Below are 16,505 nucleotides of genomic sequence, written 5' to 3'. Positions count from 1 at the left end.
AACCTGTGCAGAAAGTGTGTGCGCGCGCACGCAAGCACACGTGTGCTGTTTGGAGTTTGTGGTTTGATTTTTTTTTTTTTATGTCAGTCACCTTTTCTCCACTTGCTGGGGAGTGAAAAGAAATGAGAGAATGCTTTGGAACCGGAGTTTAATGATTCTTCCATCCTTTCCTAGGAGCCTCAAACAACTGTTGTCCATAATGCTACAGATGGCATAAAGGTAAGGGATGGGAGAGTTGCCACAGAAACCTCCGCTTCTCTCTCTTCGTTCTCGTCTTCGTGTGTCTTACTTCGGTTTCTACCTCTCCAACGTCTAGTTTGTAGCATGCTCCTGAGTACTGCTGGCAGTAGACTGGGAGGGTTGTGTTGTAGGGCTGAGGATCTCTGGAAGAGGCTGAGTAGGGACAACTGTTCAGATATTATCATCTCTTTCCTGGTGTGGTGCATGACCACCACTCTTTTCTGTGTGGGGTGGAAGAGAACATACAGGCACTTAAACATCTGGGTTTTTTTCCCTCTGGAAATGGAGACCTGTTCCTCTGAGACAGCCTAGGAGCCCTTCTTTAGCTTCTTGAGGCTATTCGTCTTCCAAACAGAAGCAACTCCCATTTGATCTCATTTGACAGAGTTCGGTAGTTTCTGTCCTTGTAGAAGTTCTGGGTGGACGGCTTGAACGGCTTGAACATGCAAAAGCTGAGCAGAGACGCTGTTAAGTTGTGCTTTAATATTTGGCCTGCTTCCATCCAAATCTTCCTTGTATCGTACTCTCCCTGCCATCCCTGCCAATGTTTTTGCGCTTTTCCTCATCTTTCTTCACAAACAAATCAAACTATTTGCTGATGCTCCCGACTGCTGATGCCTGGTAATGCTGTGTTCTGCTGCGCAGGGTTCCACAGAGAGCTGTAACACCACGACCGAAGATGAGGATCTGAAAGGTAGGTGTTTTGCCTGTTATTTCTGATACAGTTAAGTGAAGGCAGGGCATCCTGGAGATTCAATCATTGCCTTGAACTTGCTTCCCAGATTTCCGTGTCTGACTCAGTTCATAAATTCGCCATGACGCTGCCATTCCTCTCACAGTGGGACCAAGTGTTGGGGAACCAGCTGACTTGGCCTCTGTGGTATATAAACACTGTTCGCCCTGAGCTAAGTTGTTTTTGTCTTGGAGTTGGAATTCTTTTCTTGTAAATATCGTGATCTGTTCATCGCCATATCTAGGCGTGGAAAATCCCTACCAATCCCTTGAGGTTTGGAGTCGGGTTGTGTTTTTGTGCTTCCCTGTAGATTACAGGGAGTTGAAGCCTCTCTGCCACTCAGTCTCCCTTCTGACCCCTTTCTGGGAATCTCTGTAGTGGCATACACACGCTTTTCTCTTTACTTTTTTTTTCTCTTTGGGTCTATTTTTCATTTCTAAGATGAAGATCATTCTCAGCCTGTCCTCTCTGAATGGAAGTGATTTTTCATGTCCTTGACTGAGATATCAGTAGAGGGAGAGGCTGAGAAGAGATTTCACACCTTTCAGTGACCATATCATAAATATTCTGTGCGTGGAGCACCTTCATCTGAAGAGTTCTACGAGTCCCATATCTGCTTGTGTTGTCTGAGCAGCTGTCCTTTTCCTGGCCTCCCTAAAGGATGAGAAGACGTTTTCCTAATAGCAAGATTGGGGATGGGTGGTTGCAGTTTGCATTCTGAGGGAGATGTGTTGTTAATAGTTTGCATTTTGAGGCAGAGGTATTCTCATTCCCCCTGTGTCAATCTGAGTTACATATCCAGGGAAAAATCAATGCTGACCCTGTGGTGCAGCAGCAGTGTCACCTCTGCCAGCTGGGCTGGTTCCTGAGGCTTTTCCCGTGGCTTATCAGAAGCTGCTGGCTCCTCTTCGGAGGAGTGGCAGGGATGTGCCGTGCACAGCTTGAGGTGGGATCTGAACTCCTACAGGACAGCATGCTAGCTCCCACCTTTTTGCCAGAGTAATCTGTGGTTGAGGAACCTAGCTCTGAGGGAAGAAACTGGATGGGTTTGGTAATGTGGTAATCAACGTGATTTATCTAATTCTCGCTGGATGTCCATCCAGAAGAAATAGTTGTCCAGAACTTTATCTCCTTTGGCAGCTTTTCTTAGGAGAGGTCCGAGGCTTGAGCCAGTTGAGCCAGTGGGTCCTGTAAGTCAGGGGTACGAATGCTTGGAGGAGAGGAGGGCTAGGGCTGGGACGGGAGCAGGGAGGAGAGCAGCCGGCCAGGGCTCCATCTGTGAGGAATGCTATAGGGCTGCATTGCTGCAGGTGAAAACAGAGTGGGGGGTTTTGGCAGAGGTTAGAAAAATTTGTTACGATTTTAACAGAAGAGTATTTGAACGGTGGTTGGAAGGGAAGGAGCTCGCACAGTAACGGCCTGTGCTCCAGCCAGCTCTGCTGATTGTAGTGCTTCAGTTGCAAGTGTGGCGGTGTTCACCAGCATTCCTTTTCAACCCCTGCCCTTCCATGTTTTAAGCTGGGCAAGCACTCAAGCAAAGCTATAAATAGACCAAAAGTTTTGGGGGTGTTGGAGCTCTCGGCATTCCGCATAGCCATGACTCTGGGAAAAGGGAAGTGCTGCTGCAATTCCTCTGCCAACTTCTTACTTGCAGTAGACGGCAGGTTATACAGATCTGTTCTGCCGTGGTGTAGGAGACATCGTCTTGATCTGTCAAGGACACGTTGTTGCCACCGTGGTGGGGCTAAAGGCAGCGCTCCCCGCCCGTCTGGCATTGTAAATGGCACAGCAGATCCGTGTTGTAGAGCTGTCTATTTGGCTTTGCCCTGGAGGATACTTCTGCATGTTTTGTGCCCAGCATCGTGGTTTCTTTAATGTTCTCCTATTTCCTTTCTCTTTTTTTATTTACTGAACTTGCGTGTTTTGTTTGTGTTTGTGTTTTAATTCCCTGCCATGCTAGCTCCCCCTCTCTCCACCGGGGACGGCAGCTCAGTGCTTGAAGGACGGAGGCACAGTGAGAGCAAAACACAGACTGAGTCCATGCAGTCCCAGCTTTCTCTCTGTTTCTCAGCCAGTAAGTCCAGGGGTGCAGTGCTTCACGGCATCTTTTTCACACCCCTCCCTCCACCTTTCCCATTTCTCCTTCCCTGAATTTTTCCTTTCCTCAACTTCCTTTCAGAATGTTGATTTTTTTTCATTTCCAGTACTCCAGAACAAAAAGAAATCATCTCCCTTCCTGCAAAATACCCTCCTCTGCACACTAAAAATTTCCAAACCTTTCCTTCCCTTTTTGGAAAAAAAAACAACCAAAACCCACCCCAAACAGAACCTCATCCTAGCTAATTTCATTCCCTTGCTTTCATCTGGGCAAGACATGGAGTTCTCTGCGGAGACTCTGCCTTTTGGGGTTTCCTGGGGCAAGTCGCTGCATCTCTTAGTTTTCCTTGGGGTAAATGGGGTCAGTGGTGCAGGTCAGCTCATAGAGGGGGAATGCAGGGCCAGGGTCGGGCTTGCTTCTCAAGAGCTTCTGAGCACCCCAGGTGTGGGTGGTGCTTGGGAAGTGCAAAAGGAACAAAACCCAGTTTTATAGAATGCTTGAAGGATGCTTTGGAAGAGAGGCTGTTGCTGCTGGAAGACCCTGTAGCATTTCCAAGTCTGCTGTCAGGTGCTCTGAGTGGAAACCCATGGATAATGGTGGCTCTGAGGGGCGTTTCTCTGTTATGAGCTTTACCTTGCATGTCTGTCTGGCTCGCTCAGCTGGTACCGGGGTCAGTCTGCCAGGTACCATCTGCCTGATCCCTCCTGACCTTGCTACCTCCATGGAGGAGCCTGTGGCTGAAAAACTGAAAATATATAGGAAAAAAGCTTGTAGGTTGGAGAAAGTCTAGGTGGGGTTCCCAGCCTTTCCTCTACACAGACATACTGTACTAGCTGCCTGAAAGGGTATTATAAATGTAATTTATAATTAACTTATCATACATTTAAATAATCACATAATAAAATTTAATATAATAAAATAAAATAAATTATAATATTATTATTAAATACATGTATAGTATCTTTATAAAGCTGTAATGGAAGGGTCCTTAATGTGAGTCGGGGAGGTCTGGAGCGTTTGATTCTGTTCAGGTCAGTCTGGGAAGGCAGGGACAGGGATGCCCTCCTCCTCCTGCCTTCCTGCCCTGGGTTCCTGCACACAGCACCAGCACCTCATATGACGCAGCGCTCGGAGCCTCTCTGTTACTGATTTCTGAAGTGCTCCAAGGGTGTCAGACCTGCTGGTTGATGAGGTGCAGCAGGAATGGTGTTTTGCCTAGCCAGAACGGAAGGGAAATGACCTCTTCTGAAGTCCTTTTTGCTGTGAGCTGTCCATCACTGCTTTCTGATGAACTCTTTCCTCTTGCTGATAAAGGGCCCTGCTTGGTACGCTGAGGAGTGCCACATCGCTTCTCTGCCAAGCAGAGCAGTGTGCCCCCCCACTCCCCCCCACCCCGAGTTGAGATTTGCAGTGATGTGGGTGCCCCGCATCCCTTCCCTTCCACTTTGCATCTCCGGGGTTGGGTCACCCTCAGTCACTCCCCAGCAGCAGCAGCAGCAGCAGCAGCAGCACAGCTCCCGCTGTGCCCGGGCTGCTGCCCCAGCAGAGTCCGGTGCCCAGGCCGGAGGGCGGGTGGAGGTGGCCAGGATGCGGATGGCTCTGGTGCCCGCCGGGGCTGGGGCTCTGCCTGTCTGTCTGTACTTCTTTGTTGGTTTTTATTTTGCTTTCTGGTTTGTTGTGGTTTGTTTGGGTTTATTTTTTTTGTTTGTTTGTTTATTATTTTAATGCTTACATTTGTTTTGCAGCTACACAGTCTTGTGAAGAGAAGCTTCTTGCCTGGGACAGCCCAGGGCAGACATTGGAGTTAGAGCGTGCTCGGTCGGAGCCTTTGCTAACTCCAGTAGTTCCCTTTGTACTTAACCGCGCACCGTGTAAGTTAGCAGCCGGGTAGCAGTAGTGGAGTAGTGCAACTAGTACTAGTTACCGTAGATGTAAAGCTCCCCCCCTTCTTCTCTCCGCCTCTGTGCCCCTCTTCCCCCTCCGTCGCTCCGGAGCCCTGCAGGGAGCGCCGGCGGCCGCTGGGGGGCGCCGCAGTGCCGCCGTGCCGGGGGAGCGGGGCGCCCCCCGGCGGCCGCGGCGGGGCAGGGCCCGTGCCGGGAGCCTCTGCGCTCGGCGCTGCTGCCGCGGTGGTGCTGGCCCGAGGCAGCGGCACAGCCCTGAGTCACGCTTTTATATCCGTGCTGGTGCATGCCTGCCTCCCCTTTGTGCCTCTGCAAAGGTAGGAGACGCTTGGGTTCATCGGGATGAACCCCTTTGGTGCCTCTCCACGGTGTAAGTTAGGAGACCCAGGGATTCATCGGGATTAATCCCTTTTGTGCTTTTCCACAGTGTAAGTTAGAAGATGCTTGGATTCATCAGGATGAATCCCTTTTGTGCCTGTCCATAGTTTAAGTTAGAAGATGCTTGGATTCTTCTGGATGAACCCCTTTTGTGCCTCTCCACGGTGTAAGTTGGGAGACCCAGGGATTCATCGGGATTAATCCCTTTTGTGCCTCTCCACAGTGTAAGTTAGGAGACCCAGGGACTCATCAGGAGCAGCAGGTGCGAGTGCTTTCCCCTGTGACATCCTGAGGCTCTCTGTCCTTTGGGAAAAAGGGATCATCACCTCCTGTGTGCTGGTTGGAGCTTGGGACATGTAGTGTAAGCAAGAAGATGAGCACAGTCTGATGGAATGGACTTGTGTTGAAGAACAGGGTCGATGCTGCTGCACAGTGACACTTGGGAAGGGGGCGCAGATCTCCTTCGGTACACGGTGCCCGTGGTCTGCACATTTCCTCACTCATCCCAAACAAGCCTTTACCATGGACTCCATCTTCCAGACGCTGCACATGTTGGTGTGTGCTCTACCTGGAAGGGAGGTCCAACAAGTAGCCCCGCTTCATGCAGAGGCAATTCCAGAAGACTTGCTTGTAAGGACATTTTTCACACTAGACACAGCCCACTGTGTCGTTTTGATCCATTCCCTGTATACATCCTTCAACATGTGGAAATGTATACAGAGTGGCAAAACAAGCTCCCTCAAATTCTGAGCCAGTTGTCCCCTGTCTGAGGTGTTTCTGTGGCTGGCAGGGGAGTATATTTCTCTTAATTGATTTCCAGAGTGGGTGCAGACATCTTTGGCAGCCAGTGAGATTATCACCTTGTTGCTCTTCAGCTGCACTTATCAGTGGTGGGATGAGATGCACATGTGGATGGGAGCTTGCAGGGGAGGGCTGTTCAGACTAGCGTCTTCTGGCATTTTGAGTGGAATCCAGCTTCCCTGACTTGGACATCTAAAGATGGTAGGTTGGATTTAAATGGATTTAATGACAGGCATCTGAGATGCCTCAGGTGAGGCTTCCAGAAGGACCTATTTCTTTCGGGGCCTAAAGGAGGAACAGTCAAGTGGCTGGTTCCATTTCAGACACCTACATTTTAGATGCCTAAGGGGACATAAATTCCACAGTAGGAATTGTAAATTACTTGGTAACACAGAAGGTAACGCTAGCCTCCTAAGTGCTTGTATAATGTGCAGGATATTCTGCCTACAGGCACAGTGTGGGGAAGGCTGAAGGGATGTGAGGGTGTGCATACGTAGGCTCAGGCATGTATAATGGTGCGCATACAGTCATAGAACTTGAATTGTGTTACCTAACAGAACCACCCCAAACTTTGTGTTAACAGCTCTTGAAATCAGCATAGGTGGTGGAGCACCTCAGAGGGGATGGGACCTGGGCGGTCAGCTGTGGGAAGCCAGGGGAGGAGGGTGCAGAGGTGCTGGCCAGAGAGGAGCCAAACATCAGGATACAGGTGGCCCTCGTCCTCATTCATCCAGAAGTCCAGTGTGCTGTGTTGGGTTAGTGGCAGTGCTGTCAAAGCGCCGAAAAGAGCCATATCGCAGGGATCGGCAGAAGCTACCTGCCTGAGGAATGGAGCACGCACCAGGGCATAGCGAGGACCTGTTCATCCAACCCATCCATCCCGCTACAGTTGTTTTTCTAGCTTGCAGAAGTCATCCCTACATGTCCCGCTTGCTTGTTTGTAGCATTCATAATAGCTGAGGTATTGGTGATGGTGATAGGCAAGTGGGAGACTTTTTCCAATTGGTGTGATCTTGTGTGGTGGCCATTTGTGTGTGACTACTGTGCTGAAGGGTTTCCACATCTTAAGCTGCCAATCAAGGGCTTTACATTGGCAGATTCACTGATATTTGTTGGTCAGACTGGCCAGAAGCACCTCAGGCTGTCATTCAGGAGACACCTCCGGTGCCTTACACCTTTCTAGAAGAACAAAAAAAAAATTGAATATGACATCTTCATTTCCTTTCTCCCGGCATTATGGGATCACCATTCCCCTTTCATCCCACTGCCCCCCTACTCGCATGCTGATGGCTGTCATTACTGCATATCTCCAGAATGCAGGGAGCAGCATCCTATGAGATCTAGTCATGGTGCTCCGCAGATTGCTTGTGTGAAGCACCCACTAGCCCCGTGTTCCCACCGAAGCCTTACACGCAGTTAAATTGCTCTTTCTTCTTGTTCACAGTGCGTAAGCAAGAGATCATTAAGATAACAGAGCAGCTGATAGAAGCTATCAACAATGGAGACTTTGAGGCTTATACGTAAGTATAGATGTCTTCTGAGTTGTTTACCAGTTGGTGTGCAAGTGATGTTCTGGCTCCTGGGTACGAGGAGCTGTCACGCGGGTAAAAAGGGACGGTAAAAAGTTTTATGGTTTTTAGCCTACATCAGTTAGGAGTAGGGATGTGGTAAGGCTCTCATAAGTGAACGTCAGGTAGAAGTTGGGTATCAGACAGAAGCAACAAAGGGAAAATGCCCTGGCTTTGTAAGAAAAGCAGGGGGGAGGGCAGTGAGATGGGCAGAAAGAGAATAAAAGCCAGGAGCCTAAAGGCTGCTTTTCTGTGAAATGCCAACCAGCATCAACTCCATGTTGTTGCGGTAGGACTGAGTCCTCCAGGAACTTACTCCCTGGCATAGGGACATAGTTAGGTGGGTGCAGGGTGTGAGCCAAGCGCTCACTGGTGCTTCATTGTGTAAATGGCCCTTGGGCTCAAATGCAGACTGTGAGCCTGTGGTGCCTTTTTTTTGCAGAAAAATCTGTGATCCCGGCTTGACCTCATTTGAACCTGAAGCACTGGGGAACCTGGTTGAAGGAATGGATTTCCATAAGTTTTACTTCGAGAACTGTGAGTGGGTAGATTTGGTAACACCGACAGCTTTTTCTCTAATCCCCCTTTATGCCACGTCTTGAGGGGGGGAAATTGCCCTTGTTTTTATTGGCTGTCAGAACCAGCAAGAATATGATTGTGCATGGGCTACGATGCATTCGTAAAAGCCAGCCTGCTTTCTCTCAAAAGCCCTTTTCAGCAACAATTCCAATCGTAACCCCCAGATCCCTTCACTGCAGGCATACCGTTTGCCTGGTGCAAATATGTTGTAAGCATGGACTGCAGGAGCTTTAAAAGTGTGAGGCACCGGATTTCCTGCTGATATGGAAATGGAAAAAATGAGCATATTTTGATGGAAACAACACGTATGTTTAGAGCAGACATACTGAACGGTCAGACATATAGTCATGCGCAAATTGGTCACGCCTTTGCCTTGGAGTTTGCCCTGGATGGCTTCAGATCTCCAACACCTAAGGAGCCTGTTTACGGGGATACGAGGGTCACCTTGTCAGCCTGGGGCAGGAAAAAGAATTGGGAGAAAAGCTGTCGTTGATACTGGTGGATGTACCTCCCTTCCTGGATGTCTCCACAGGATGAGATAATTGAAATCCAAGTCCTGAGCTGTTCAGTTTGCTTTATTTTGGGGGTTTTGTCAAGGTCCTTAGTGCAGGCAGTTCCTAGCACTACAAGTATGCAGAGACTTTGTCTCTCTCAAAAGCCTGTTCTGGAGTGATTTTTACACTTCTCTGAGGCTTGTTCATATTTAATGCAGGCCTAGCTTAAAGATCTCCTGATTATTGACTCCTTTGCCACAACATTCTGTAATTAAAAGATCTTTTCCTATAACTGAAGAAACAGCAGCACTGATGTTGAAAAAGTGGCGAGTATGCTTTGCAGAAGAAGCAGGAGCAAAGGAGGCCAGGGAATTCTAGGCAATAATAATGCGCAGTTCCTAAGGAGAACAACAGGTGATAGGGGAAAGAATTGCTTGGATTTTGCCTGGAAAATTGCAGGAGCAATTTTTATTGTATCCCAGAGTCCAGTGGAAGGTGAGTAGAATACTAAAGAGGCTGGAAGATGTGGAGGGCTGTTCCTTCTTTGTAGTAAAGTGAAGCTGATGGTTTTGCATATTCTGCCAGTATTGTCGAAGAACAGCAAGCCGATACATACCACCATCCTGAACCCCCATGTCCACGTCATCGGTGAGGATGCTGCCTGCATCGCGTACATCCGCCTGACACAGTACATCGACGGCCAAGGCCGGCCCCGCACCACGCAGTCTGAGGAGACCCGTGTCTGGCACCGCCGGGATGGCAAGTGGCTGAACGTCCACTACCACTGCTCTGGAGCTCCTGCAGCACCTCTCCAGTGAGGATCAAATACGGGTATGGACTGTCAGGGAAGGAGTATGTCACACACCCAGCTAAGGTGCCGTATGTGGGAATTCACTATTCAAGGCTGTTTAGCTGGCTGAGAGAGGTTTTTAGTCGTCTACAGGCTAGGAACTTCTGCTGGTTGGTTGGTGTTCCCTTCTCTCAGCCCTGTGCTGTAGACTCAGTAGGGTTACCTGCCACTCCTGACAAACTGAAGTGTTGTGACAGACAGTTGTTGCTGAGCACAACTACCCTTGTAGCAGCAGTGCTTCCTCCCAGGCGCTTAGCTCTGTGCCCAGGTGGAGTGCTAATCCAGAGCAGAGAGGAAAAGTATCTCATGCTGTGCACAGGTTTGCTGTGTCGCAGTTGTCAGGGATCTACCTTTACGTGCTAGGGGCGATTTCGGAGAACTTTCCTGATAGGAATCTCATACTCTAGAGAGATCGTTGTAAAATCTATACAGAACAATTTCTGTGCCATAAGGGTAAATATTTATTCGTATAAATTTTACTACCAATTTTCTGACTAGAAGGTATTTAGTGTACAACGCTGAGAAAACTCAGAGAAAAAAAATCTAAGCTAATAATAGTATCGGAGGATTTAAAATATCTCCCAATTAGCTCACCACATTTCAGCATTGGAGGAAACTGATTATAGAGTTTGACATGAAGCAACGATTGTTGCTTGATCCTAAATGACAGCAGATCCATCTGCTTCTGCAGCATTTAGGCATTCTTGTTTATTGCCTTACTGGTTTCTTCTAGTTAGATGTACAAAGTCTTTCTGCCCCCTTTCATTTTATGCTGAAGTATGTGTCTCATTCCTTTTAAAGATCTAAGTTTCCTAATCTTAGGACCTTTTTACTGAAGATTTTCTATTTAAGAGCAAACACAAAAAACATTGACACCTGGGAGACAAGCTTTTTTAAATGTGGTCATTTGAGGATGAACCACTCAAATATACTTACTGCTTGAGTCCTAGTGCTGTGTGCTGCTTGGGACTAAGCCAAGAGCAGTTTTTATTCTTCTGTGTTGTGAGGGGTTCAGCCCTATGAAAGCAATGGAAAGGAATGTGAACTATCACAAGCAATTTGCAGAGGTCACAGAGGGAATTTGAAAAGCAAAAGCCAGTTGGGGGCACCAGAAGCAGGGAAGCTTTCAAGAGAGCTGGGCAATCAGCTGGATTTCCAGGGAGTAAAGGCAGTGAGAAGGATAAAGCCTTTGCAGGGAAACAGAAAATAACTTCCTCGCATCAGTTTTCATCACGGAGATGTTGAGGAAGACTTCTGTCCTGGATTTAGACTAAAAAAGATGCAGAAGAAATTATTGACTTGAAGATCAGTATGGCTCGATGACTGTGTCTAGGAGTTCTGAGGAAGCTTAGGAATGGAGAGCCTTAGCTGCCGTGGGAGAGGGGTGTTTCCCTCACTTGACTGCTGAAATGTTGCACCTCCTCCGAAAGTATGTGCAGGAGGGATGCTGAAAACTGCAGAGCAGAAGCCGTTTCCAAACCACAAGATGTTGGTTAAAACATAATTTAAAAAAAAAACTAGAAACTAAACTGGAGTTGAAGTATTTGCATGCCTTTCTGGGTTCTGAAGGAAGTGTAACCATGTGCGGTCAGGAGCGGGGTCGGTGTGGGTAGCCCCCTCTGAACACACTGAATCGCTCTGGAGCGGCGTTGGCCAACGTGCAGTGAAGGGTGAGGATGGAGAATGCGTGAGGTGAATAAGAAGGGTTAAACAGAAATCAGTGGTTTGTTCTCACCTGGGAGGCAGAGTTCAGTTTCGGGTAAGTCATCTGAAAAGGAAACTGCAGCCATAAAAGAAGTTTGAGGTTAATCAGAAGGCTTCTGTGTAAGGAGAGAGTAGGAACCGAGGAGAAGACTAGTAAGAAAGTTTGTGACAAAGACTTGTGAACTAGGAAGTGGTAGAAGGAAGATATTGGCTGTACTTTCATGGCAGGACAATGCTAAACAAACATGAAAAAAACCCAAACTGAAAACTGATCAAAATAAATCCAGTAATTTGACGGAAGAGGATTAGCCAGGAGGAGCCTTTGCTAAGAGCAGTCACTAGGGCTACAACTTTGCAAAATTGCGGAAAAGCTCATACATTTGTATAAATATTGAGAATATTTAGAGACAAAATTACTGAAGACTCACAAAAAAAGGCAGCGGGGGGGAGGCGGGAAGGGTCTTTCAGTTCAAGGCAAAAGCCAAGTTTTTTGGCAAGTGCCAAAGTGAGGCAGAAACTGTTCCTCAGGCCCAGAGCCTTTTCTCTCCGCTTGGGAAACTTGTTGAGCTTCTGGGATGTTGCTGCTAGGTAGCAGCCCAGGTCTGCTCCAGGCGAGCACGTAGTACATTTCCCTCAGCAGCCGGCTTTCCATCGTTCGTTTCCCTCAGCAGCCGGCTTCCTGGCCCGCTCGGCCGCCTGGAGGGAGAGCGGGTGCCGCTGGTCTTCAGGCGCTCCGCACGGGCCCCAGCCTCTGCTGCGCTGGGAAGGGTTTCTGCCTGCACCAAGTAAATTGGTCTGTAGAAGACATGTTTTGTTAACTGTGTACAGCTAATGTTTGGCTTTATTTCCTTCCATCTTCCATCCTGTTCTCCCCTCTCCTTTCTGGGTGGACACTACCTCTTCCTGACTGCAGCAACTTGTGGAATACTCAGCTGGAGGGCAATATCTTCTTAGCAAGCAGCTCTGGAGTGCCTGAGTGACAGCAACGGTCATGTCTGTTTTGACGTTAAAAAAAAAAAAAAACAAATTACAAACAGGCAGCAGCCAAATGCACGAAACCCTGCATGCATCTGATGCTCCGGGCGCTGCCTTTCTGTTGTTTTCCATGGATCCATCGTGTCTGTTTCTGCTGTACGAAGGTGTTTTTAAATCTAAAAAAAAAAAAAAAAAAAAAAAAAAAAGACATGCTGTTTGTATAAAATAATAAAAAACAGGAATAATGCTAAATAAATGACAGATTATCCAACATGCCCCTTCCCCCAGGGCTAAGAAAATGGCAGCAGCTGGAACATCTTTCAGAAATGAAGTGAGGGGGAAAGCAAAAGTGAAGGAGAGAGAAAGAGAGAGGGAGAGCAAAAAAGGAGGCAGCTTGAGCAGCAGATGGCTGAACTGTGCTCCGCAAGGCCGTGGTGGAGGTTAACATCGCATTCAGGCTGTGCTGCGACTTCAACCGTGAGAGGTGGCGAAGAGACCCCAGAGGAGCCAGTGTGAAGACTGGGGTTTGAGAGAGAGGAGGTGCTGCTCCTCCTGTTGCCTGGCAGACTGACTTCAGCCTGTTCCTTCTTTGATTTCTGCACAGCAAGAACGCTATGGAAAGCTGGTTGCTCAGCTGCAGGATCCCAAAACAGACTTTTCTTTTCTTTTTTTTTTTTTTCCTTTTTTTTTTCTTTTAAAGAAAAAAAAAAAACAAAATGGGATGTTGATCTTAAACTAAAGGTTGAAGTAGGGATTAAAAAAAAAATGGGTTTAAGTGATTCTAACTTAAATAGAAGCTTGCTTTTCAGAGATTCCCGTTTTAGAAACAACCACTACCTGGCCAAACATGGAGGTTTGAAGCCAGCTTATTTAACTTAACAAAACAAAACAAAAGCATTGCATTAAGAGCAGAGATTTTAGAGGAAGAGGGTACATGTATGCGATTTTCTATGGGTTGGTTTTTTTCCTTTCCAGTAGTATAGTTGGGATCCACAGTGCTGCAGAACACGTGTTCCTTAGGAAGCAGACAAAAAACTTAGTGTTATGTTCTTCATGAAAACTTGCACATACACTCCTATATGAGGCATAAATAGCGTGTGTTTTTTTATACTGAAATATATGCACCCATAGAATTAAAGGGGTTACCTGGCCTCCTGTTTGATTTGTTTGGTCTCCGAGTAAAATCGCAGTGGGAGCCAGCAGCCCCAGCCAGGTGCTTCTCCCCACCACTAACTCATCTGATGTTTGTAAGTGTCATGTTTCCTAGTGTTTATTTGGGTAATTTTTCTATTTTTTACGGTGATGTTGTAACACAGAAAACTATCAGATCAGAACCTCAAAAACTGTAGGAAGGACTCCAGGCCACCTTCCTTTGTTGCCTCTGGGTGTTAGAGGACACCTGGAGAAGCAGAGGGGAGAGGGAGCTAGCTCATGTGATCTGATGTTTGTCCTTTGGGCCAATTCATCTTCCTTCCTTTCTTTCCTTTGCTGCAGGAGTCCAATTCCTTTAGTCGTTGGGTGGGGAATGTGGAAGTGTTTTGTTGACCAAGGAGAGAGCCTAGCCCCAAGAAGAAACTGGCCTTTCTGGCAGACCTGATAGGATTTGTGTTGACCAAGGGAAGGCATGTCTTGCAGAAGTTGGGATGGGCTTTTACCTGAGCTTCTGTCCATCCCTAATCTTTTTTCTGATTTTGCGAGGCAGGTAAAGTGATTGCATTGATAGCATACTAATCGTGAGGCAACGTTTTTACAGACTACGGAGGAGAGAAGAAAGCCAATTTGGAATTTTAATCCTTGTTTACCAGCATGCAGAAAATTGGAGCTGTTGCTGTGCAGCAGGTAGCTCTCGGCTCTTGTTGTTAGAGAGGTGCTATCCCACACCAGGATTAGACAGCTAACCCCTGACGAAGGAACAGACCAGCCAGGTTTGCCAGGTTTGTCTGAGCAAATACGCGCTTTTTTTTTTTTTTTTTTTTTCTTTCTTCTTCCCTCCCTCCACCACCCCAGGGAGGAGTGTGGGGGTTGAACCTTTGGGGGGCAAACACTAGATTTCATTATTTCAAAACATTTTTAAGACAGCACTAAGCCAGTGAGTGAAGTGGAAAAGTGAAAAGCCTTGATATTTTATTCAGGTTTTTGTTTTGGTTTTTTTTTAAGCCACAAAGAGAGAGCAAACAGGAGATTACATTGATGCCATTTAAAAAAGATAAATACAAAACATTATGCATGCCTTCTTTAGGTCTGATCTTCCTTGTCTCTTTACCTGATGATTAATAATTACAAAAGAAAACCCTCTGTATTAAGTATCTGCATCTTTCAGAGAAAATTTTAAAAAGAACAGAACTGTTGGGTTTTTTTGGTTTTGCACAGTCTTGGAGACAAACTCTCTTTTGGGGTTTTTTTTTTGTTTGTTTTGTTTCCTTTTAAGTTAATGAGAAAACCTTAGCTTGGTATGGCCATTATCAAACACAGCTGTACACCTTTAGCATTCTTAATGTTCTCTTATGGGGCTAATATAAGCATCTATATAATATATATTATAAATATCACATTTTAAACAGGAAATGGAAGGCATTTGATGCAGAATTTTTGCATGATATAGAAATAATTAAAGTTAGCTAGTGTTTGTTTGTTTGGTCTGAATGTTGGTAGAATCTTCATAGCTTTGTTACAATGAAACCTTGAACTGAAAATATTTAATAAAATAACATTTAAACAGTGCAAAGTTTTGAGCATCACATTTTTCTCTTAAGCCATGGGACAGTGTGGAACTGGCACTTCTGGGGCAAGAACCAATCCACAGAGCTTTTTTTTGGGGGGGGGTCAGAAAATTAAAAACATCATGTTTGAAAAGGAAAAAAAGGTAAGTGGTACCATACCTAAGATGAAAAGATAACTGACATTGATAAAAACAAAGGGACAACAGAACCTGTTGAAATGAACTCTATGGCACTTCCCTGACAGACCATGGGATAATCGGGAATGGCTGCTTCTGTTCCCGACAGCCTAACCCTTGGCCAGCCTGCGCTGTTACTTCCTTTCTCAGTCTTTGTTTTCCTCGCCGGTATTTCGGACTGCGGGAGAAGCCGCCTTGCCATTAGGTTTGCCTGGTGTAAACGCAGGCTGGGTGGCAGCTCTTGGCTGGTGAGCTGGCGTGCTGTGTCCTAGGCAGGGTGCTCCTGCGGGCACGCATCAGCCGCTCACCTGTGCACATCTGCCTGCTCCAGCAGTGTAAGCATCATTTCCTAACGCAAGTTAGAACGAGGTTGGATTTAGCCTGTTGTGTTTCTCTAGTGCCCTTGTTCCTAGAATTTCATTTGTGCTCCCTTGGGTGGGCTTTGTTCCATTCTGGCCTTCGCTGCTTTGGTGTTTTTCTTTCATTTCGCACCTCGTACTGTTCAGGCTACTCTCTTGGGGGCCGCAGGTCCCCACTGAGCCTGCAGTTGTGCTGCTCCTGTGAAACCCCTTGCCAGGGGCCAGGGAGCATGGCTGGCAGTGGGACCCACGTGCTCGGGTGCTTTTCTGCATCTACCTGCTGGCCTTGCGGCAGCTGCGTGCATATCAGGTCCGGCATGGCTGCTGCCGGGGTTGCACATCTCATTCTGATGGTGGCTGCAGCTAAGGCTGAGGGGCTCTGGTTGGCATCTGTGCCCCCACCTTGGCAGGCCTGGCCAGCATCCCACACCCCCAGCCCTTCTCAGGTGCATCTGGGAAGGGCTGCAGATGAGATGAGGCTTTGCTTTACCTCGGAAAGAGAGTTCAGCGTGCTTAATCCCCTTTAACTGCAGCAATTACCTAGTAAATAGGTGTCAGTTGCTGCTGCTTAAAGAGATGATTGCTTTTGCTGCCTGATGAAACAGGAGGAAAATTGTCCTTAGTGTTTAAAGGGAGAAGGTAAGAGTTTTACAGCCTACTTCACAGGGGCTGAAGACAATCTGTTCCTAGCCAGAGAAGATAGCTCCTGCTATTACTGCGGTAGCAAAGAGAGGTTCTGCTATCATTCTGACATCTGAGGCAGCATCACTCACCAGGTAAGGTCTCTCCTGAAGCAGTTAATCATATCTTAATGGTCTTGGAAGAAATGGTGCAGTATGATCTGATAGGCACTAGGAAGGTACTTATAAAGTCAGTGATGATTTCCCACGTTCTTAGTAGCTCTTTTACCCAGGACAAAAGTAATTTAA

At 47.1% G+C, this 16,505-nt stretch overlaps 1 protein-coding gene across 12 annotated transcripts in view; it reads left to right on the top strand.

The window, feature by feature from the left end:
• CAMK2G (calcium/calmodulin dependent protein kinase II gamma) overlaps positions 1-15,042 on the top strand; it is a 121,556-nt gene extending 106,514 nt beyond the window's left edge. For 4 of the 12 annotated variants that reach the window (XM_040607735.1, XM_040607737.1, XM_040607736.1 and 1 more), the window contains 8 exons: positions 175-219; positions 886-934; positions 2,934-3,047; positions 4,817-4,942; positions 7,596-7,671; positions 8,162-8,256; positions 9,378-9,623; positions 12,260-15,042. In XM_040607735.1, coding sequence (XP_040463669.1) covers positions 175-219; positions 886-934; positions 2,934-3,047; positions 4,817-4,942; positions 7,596-7,671; positions 8,162-8,256; positions 9,378-9,610 — 738 coding nt within the window. In that variant the 3' untranslated portion in view covers positions 9,611-9,623; positions 12,260-15,042. The remainder of the gene's footprint in view (positions 1-174; positions 220-885; positions 935-2,933; positions 3,048-4,816; positions 4,943-7,595; positions 7,672-8,161; positions 8,257-9,377; positions 9,624-12,259) is intronic. The other 8 variants (XM_040607739.1, XM_040607742.1, XM_040607741.1 and 5 more) reach the window with 2 other exon arrangements.
• The last annotated feature ends 1,463 nt before the right edge of the window (positions 15,043-16,505 follow it).

This window comes from Falco naumanni, chromosome 9, assembly GCF_017639655.2.
Source record: "Falco naumanni isolate bFalNau1 chromosome 9, bFalNau1.pat, whole genome shotgun sequence".
Classification (NCBI taxonomy): Eukaryota; Metazoa; Chordata; class Aves; order Falconiformes; family Falconidae; genus Falco; species Falco naumanni.
This window is presented reverse-complemented; position numbering and strand designations above follow the sequence as displayed.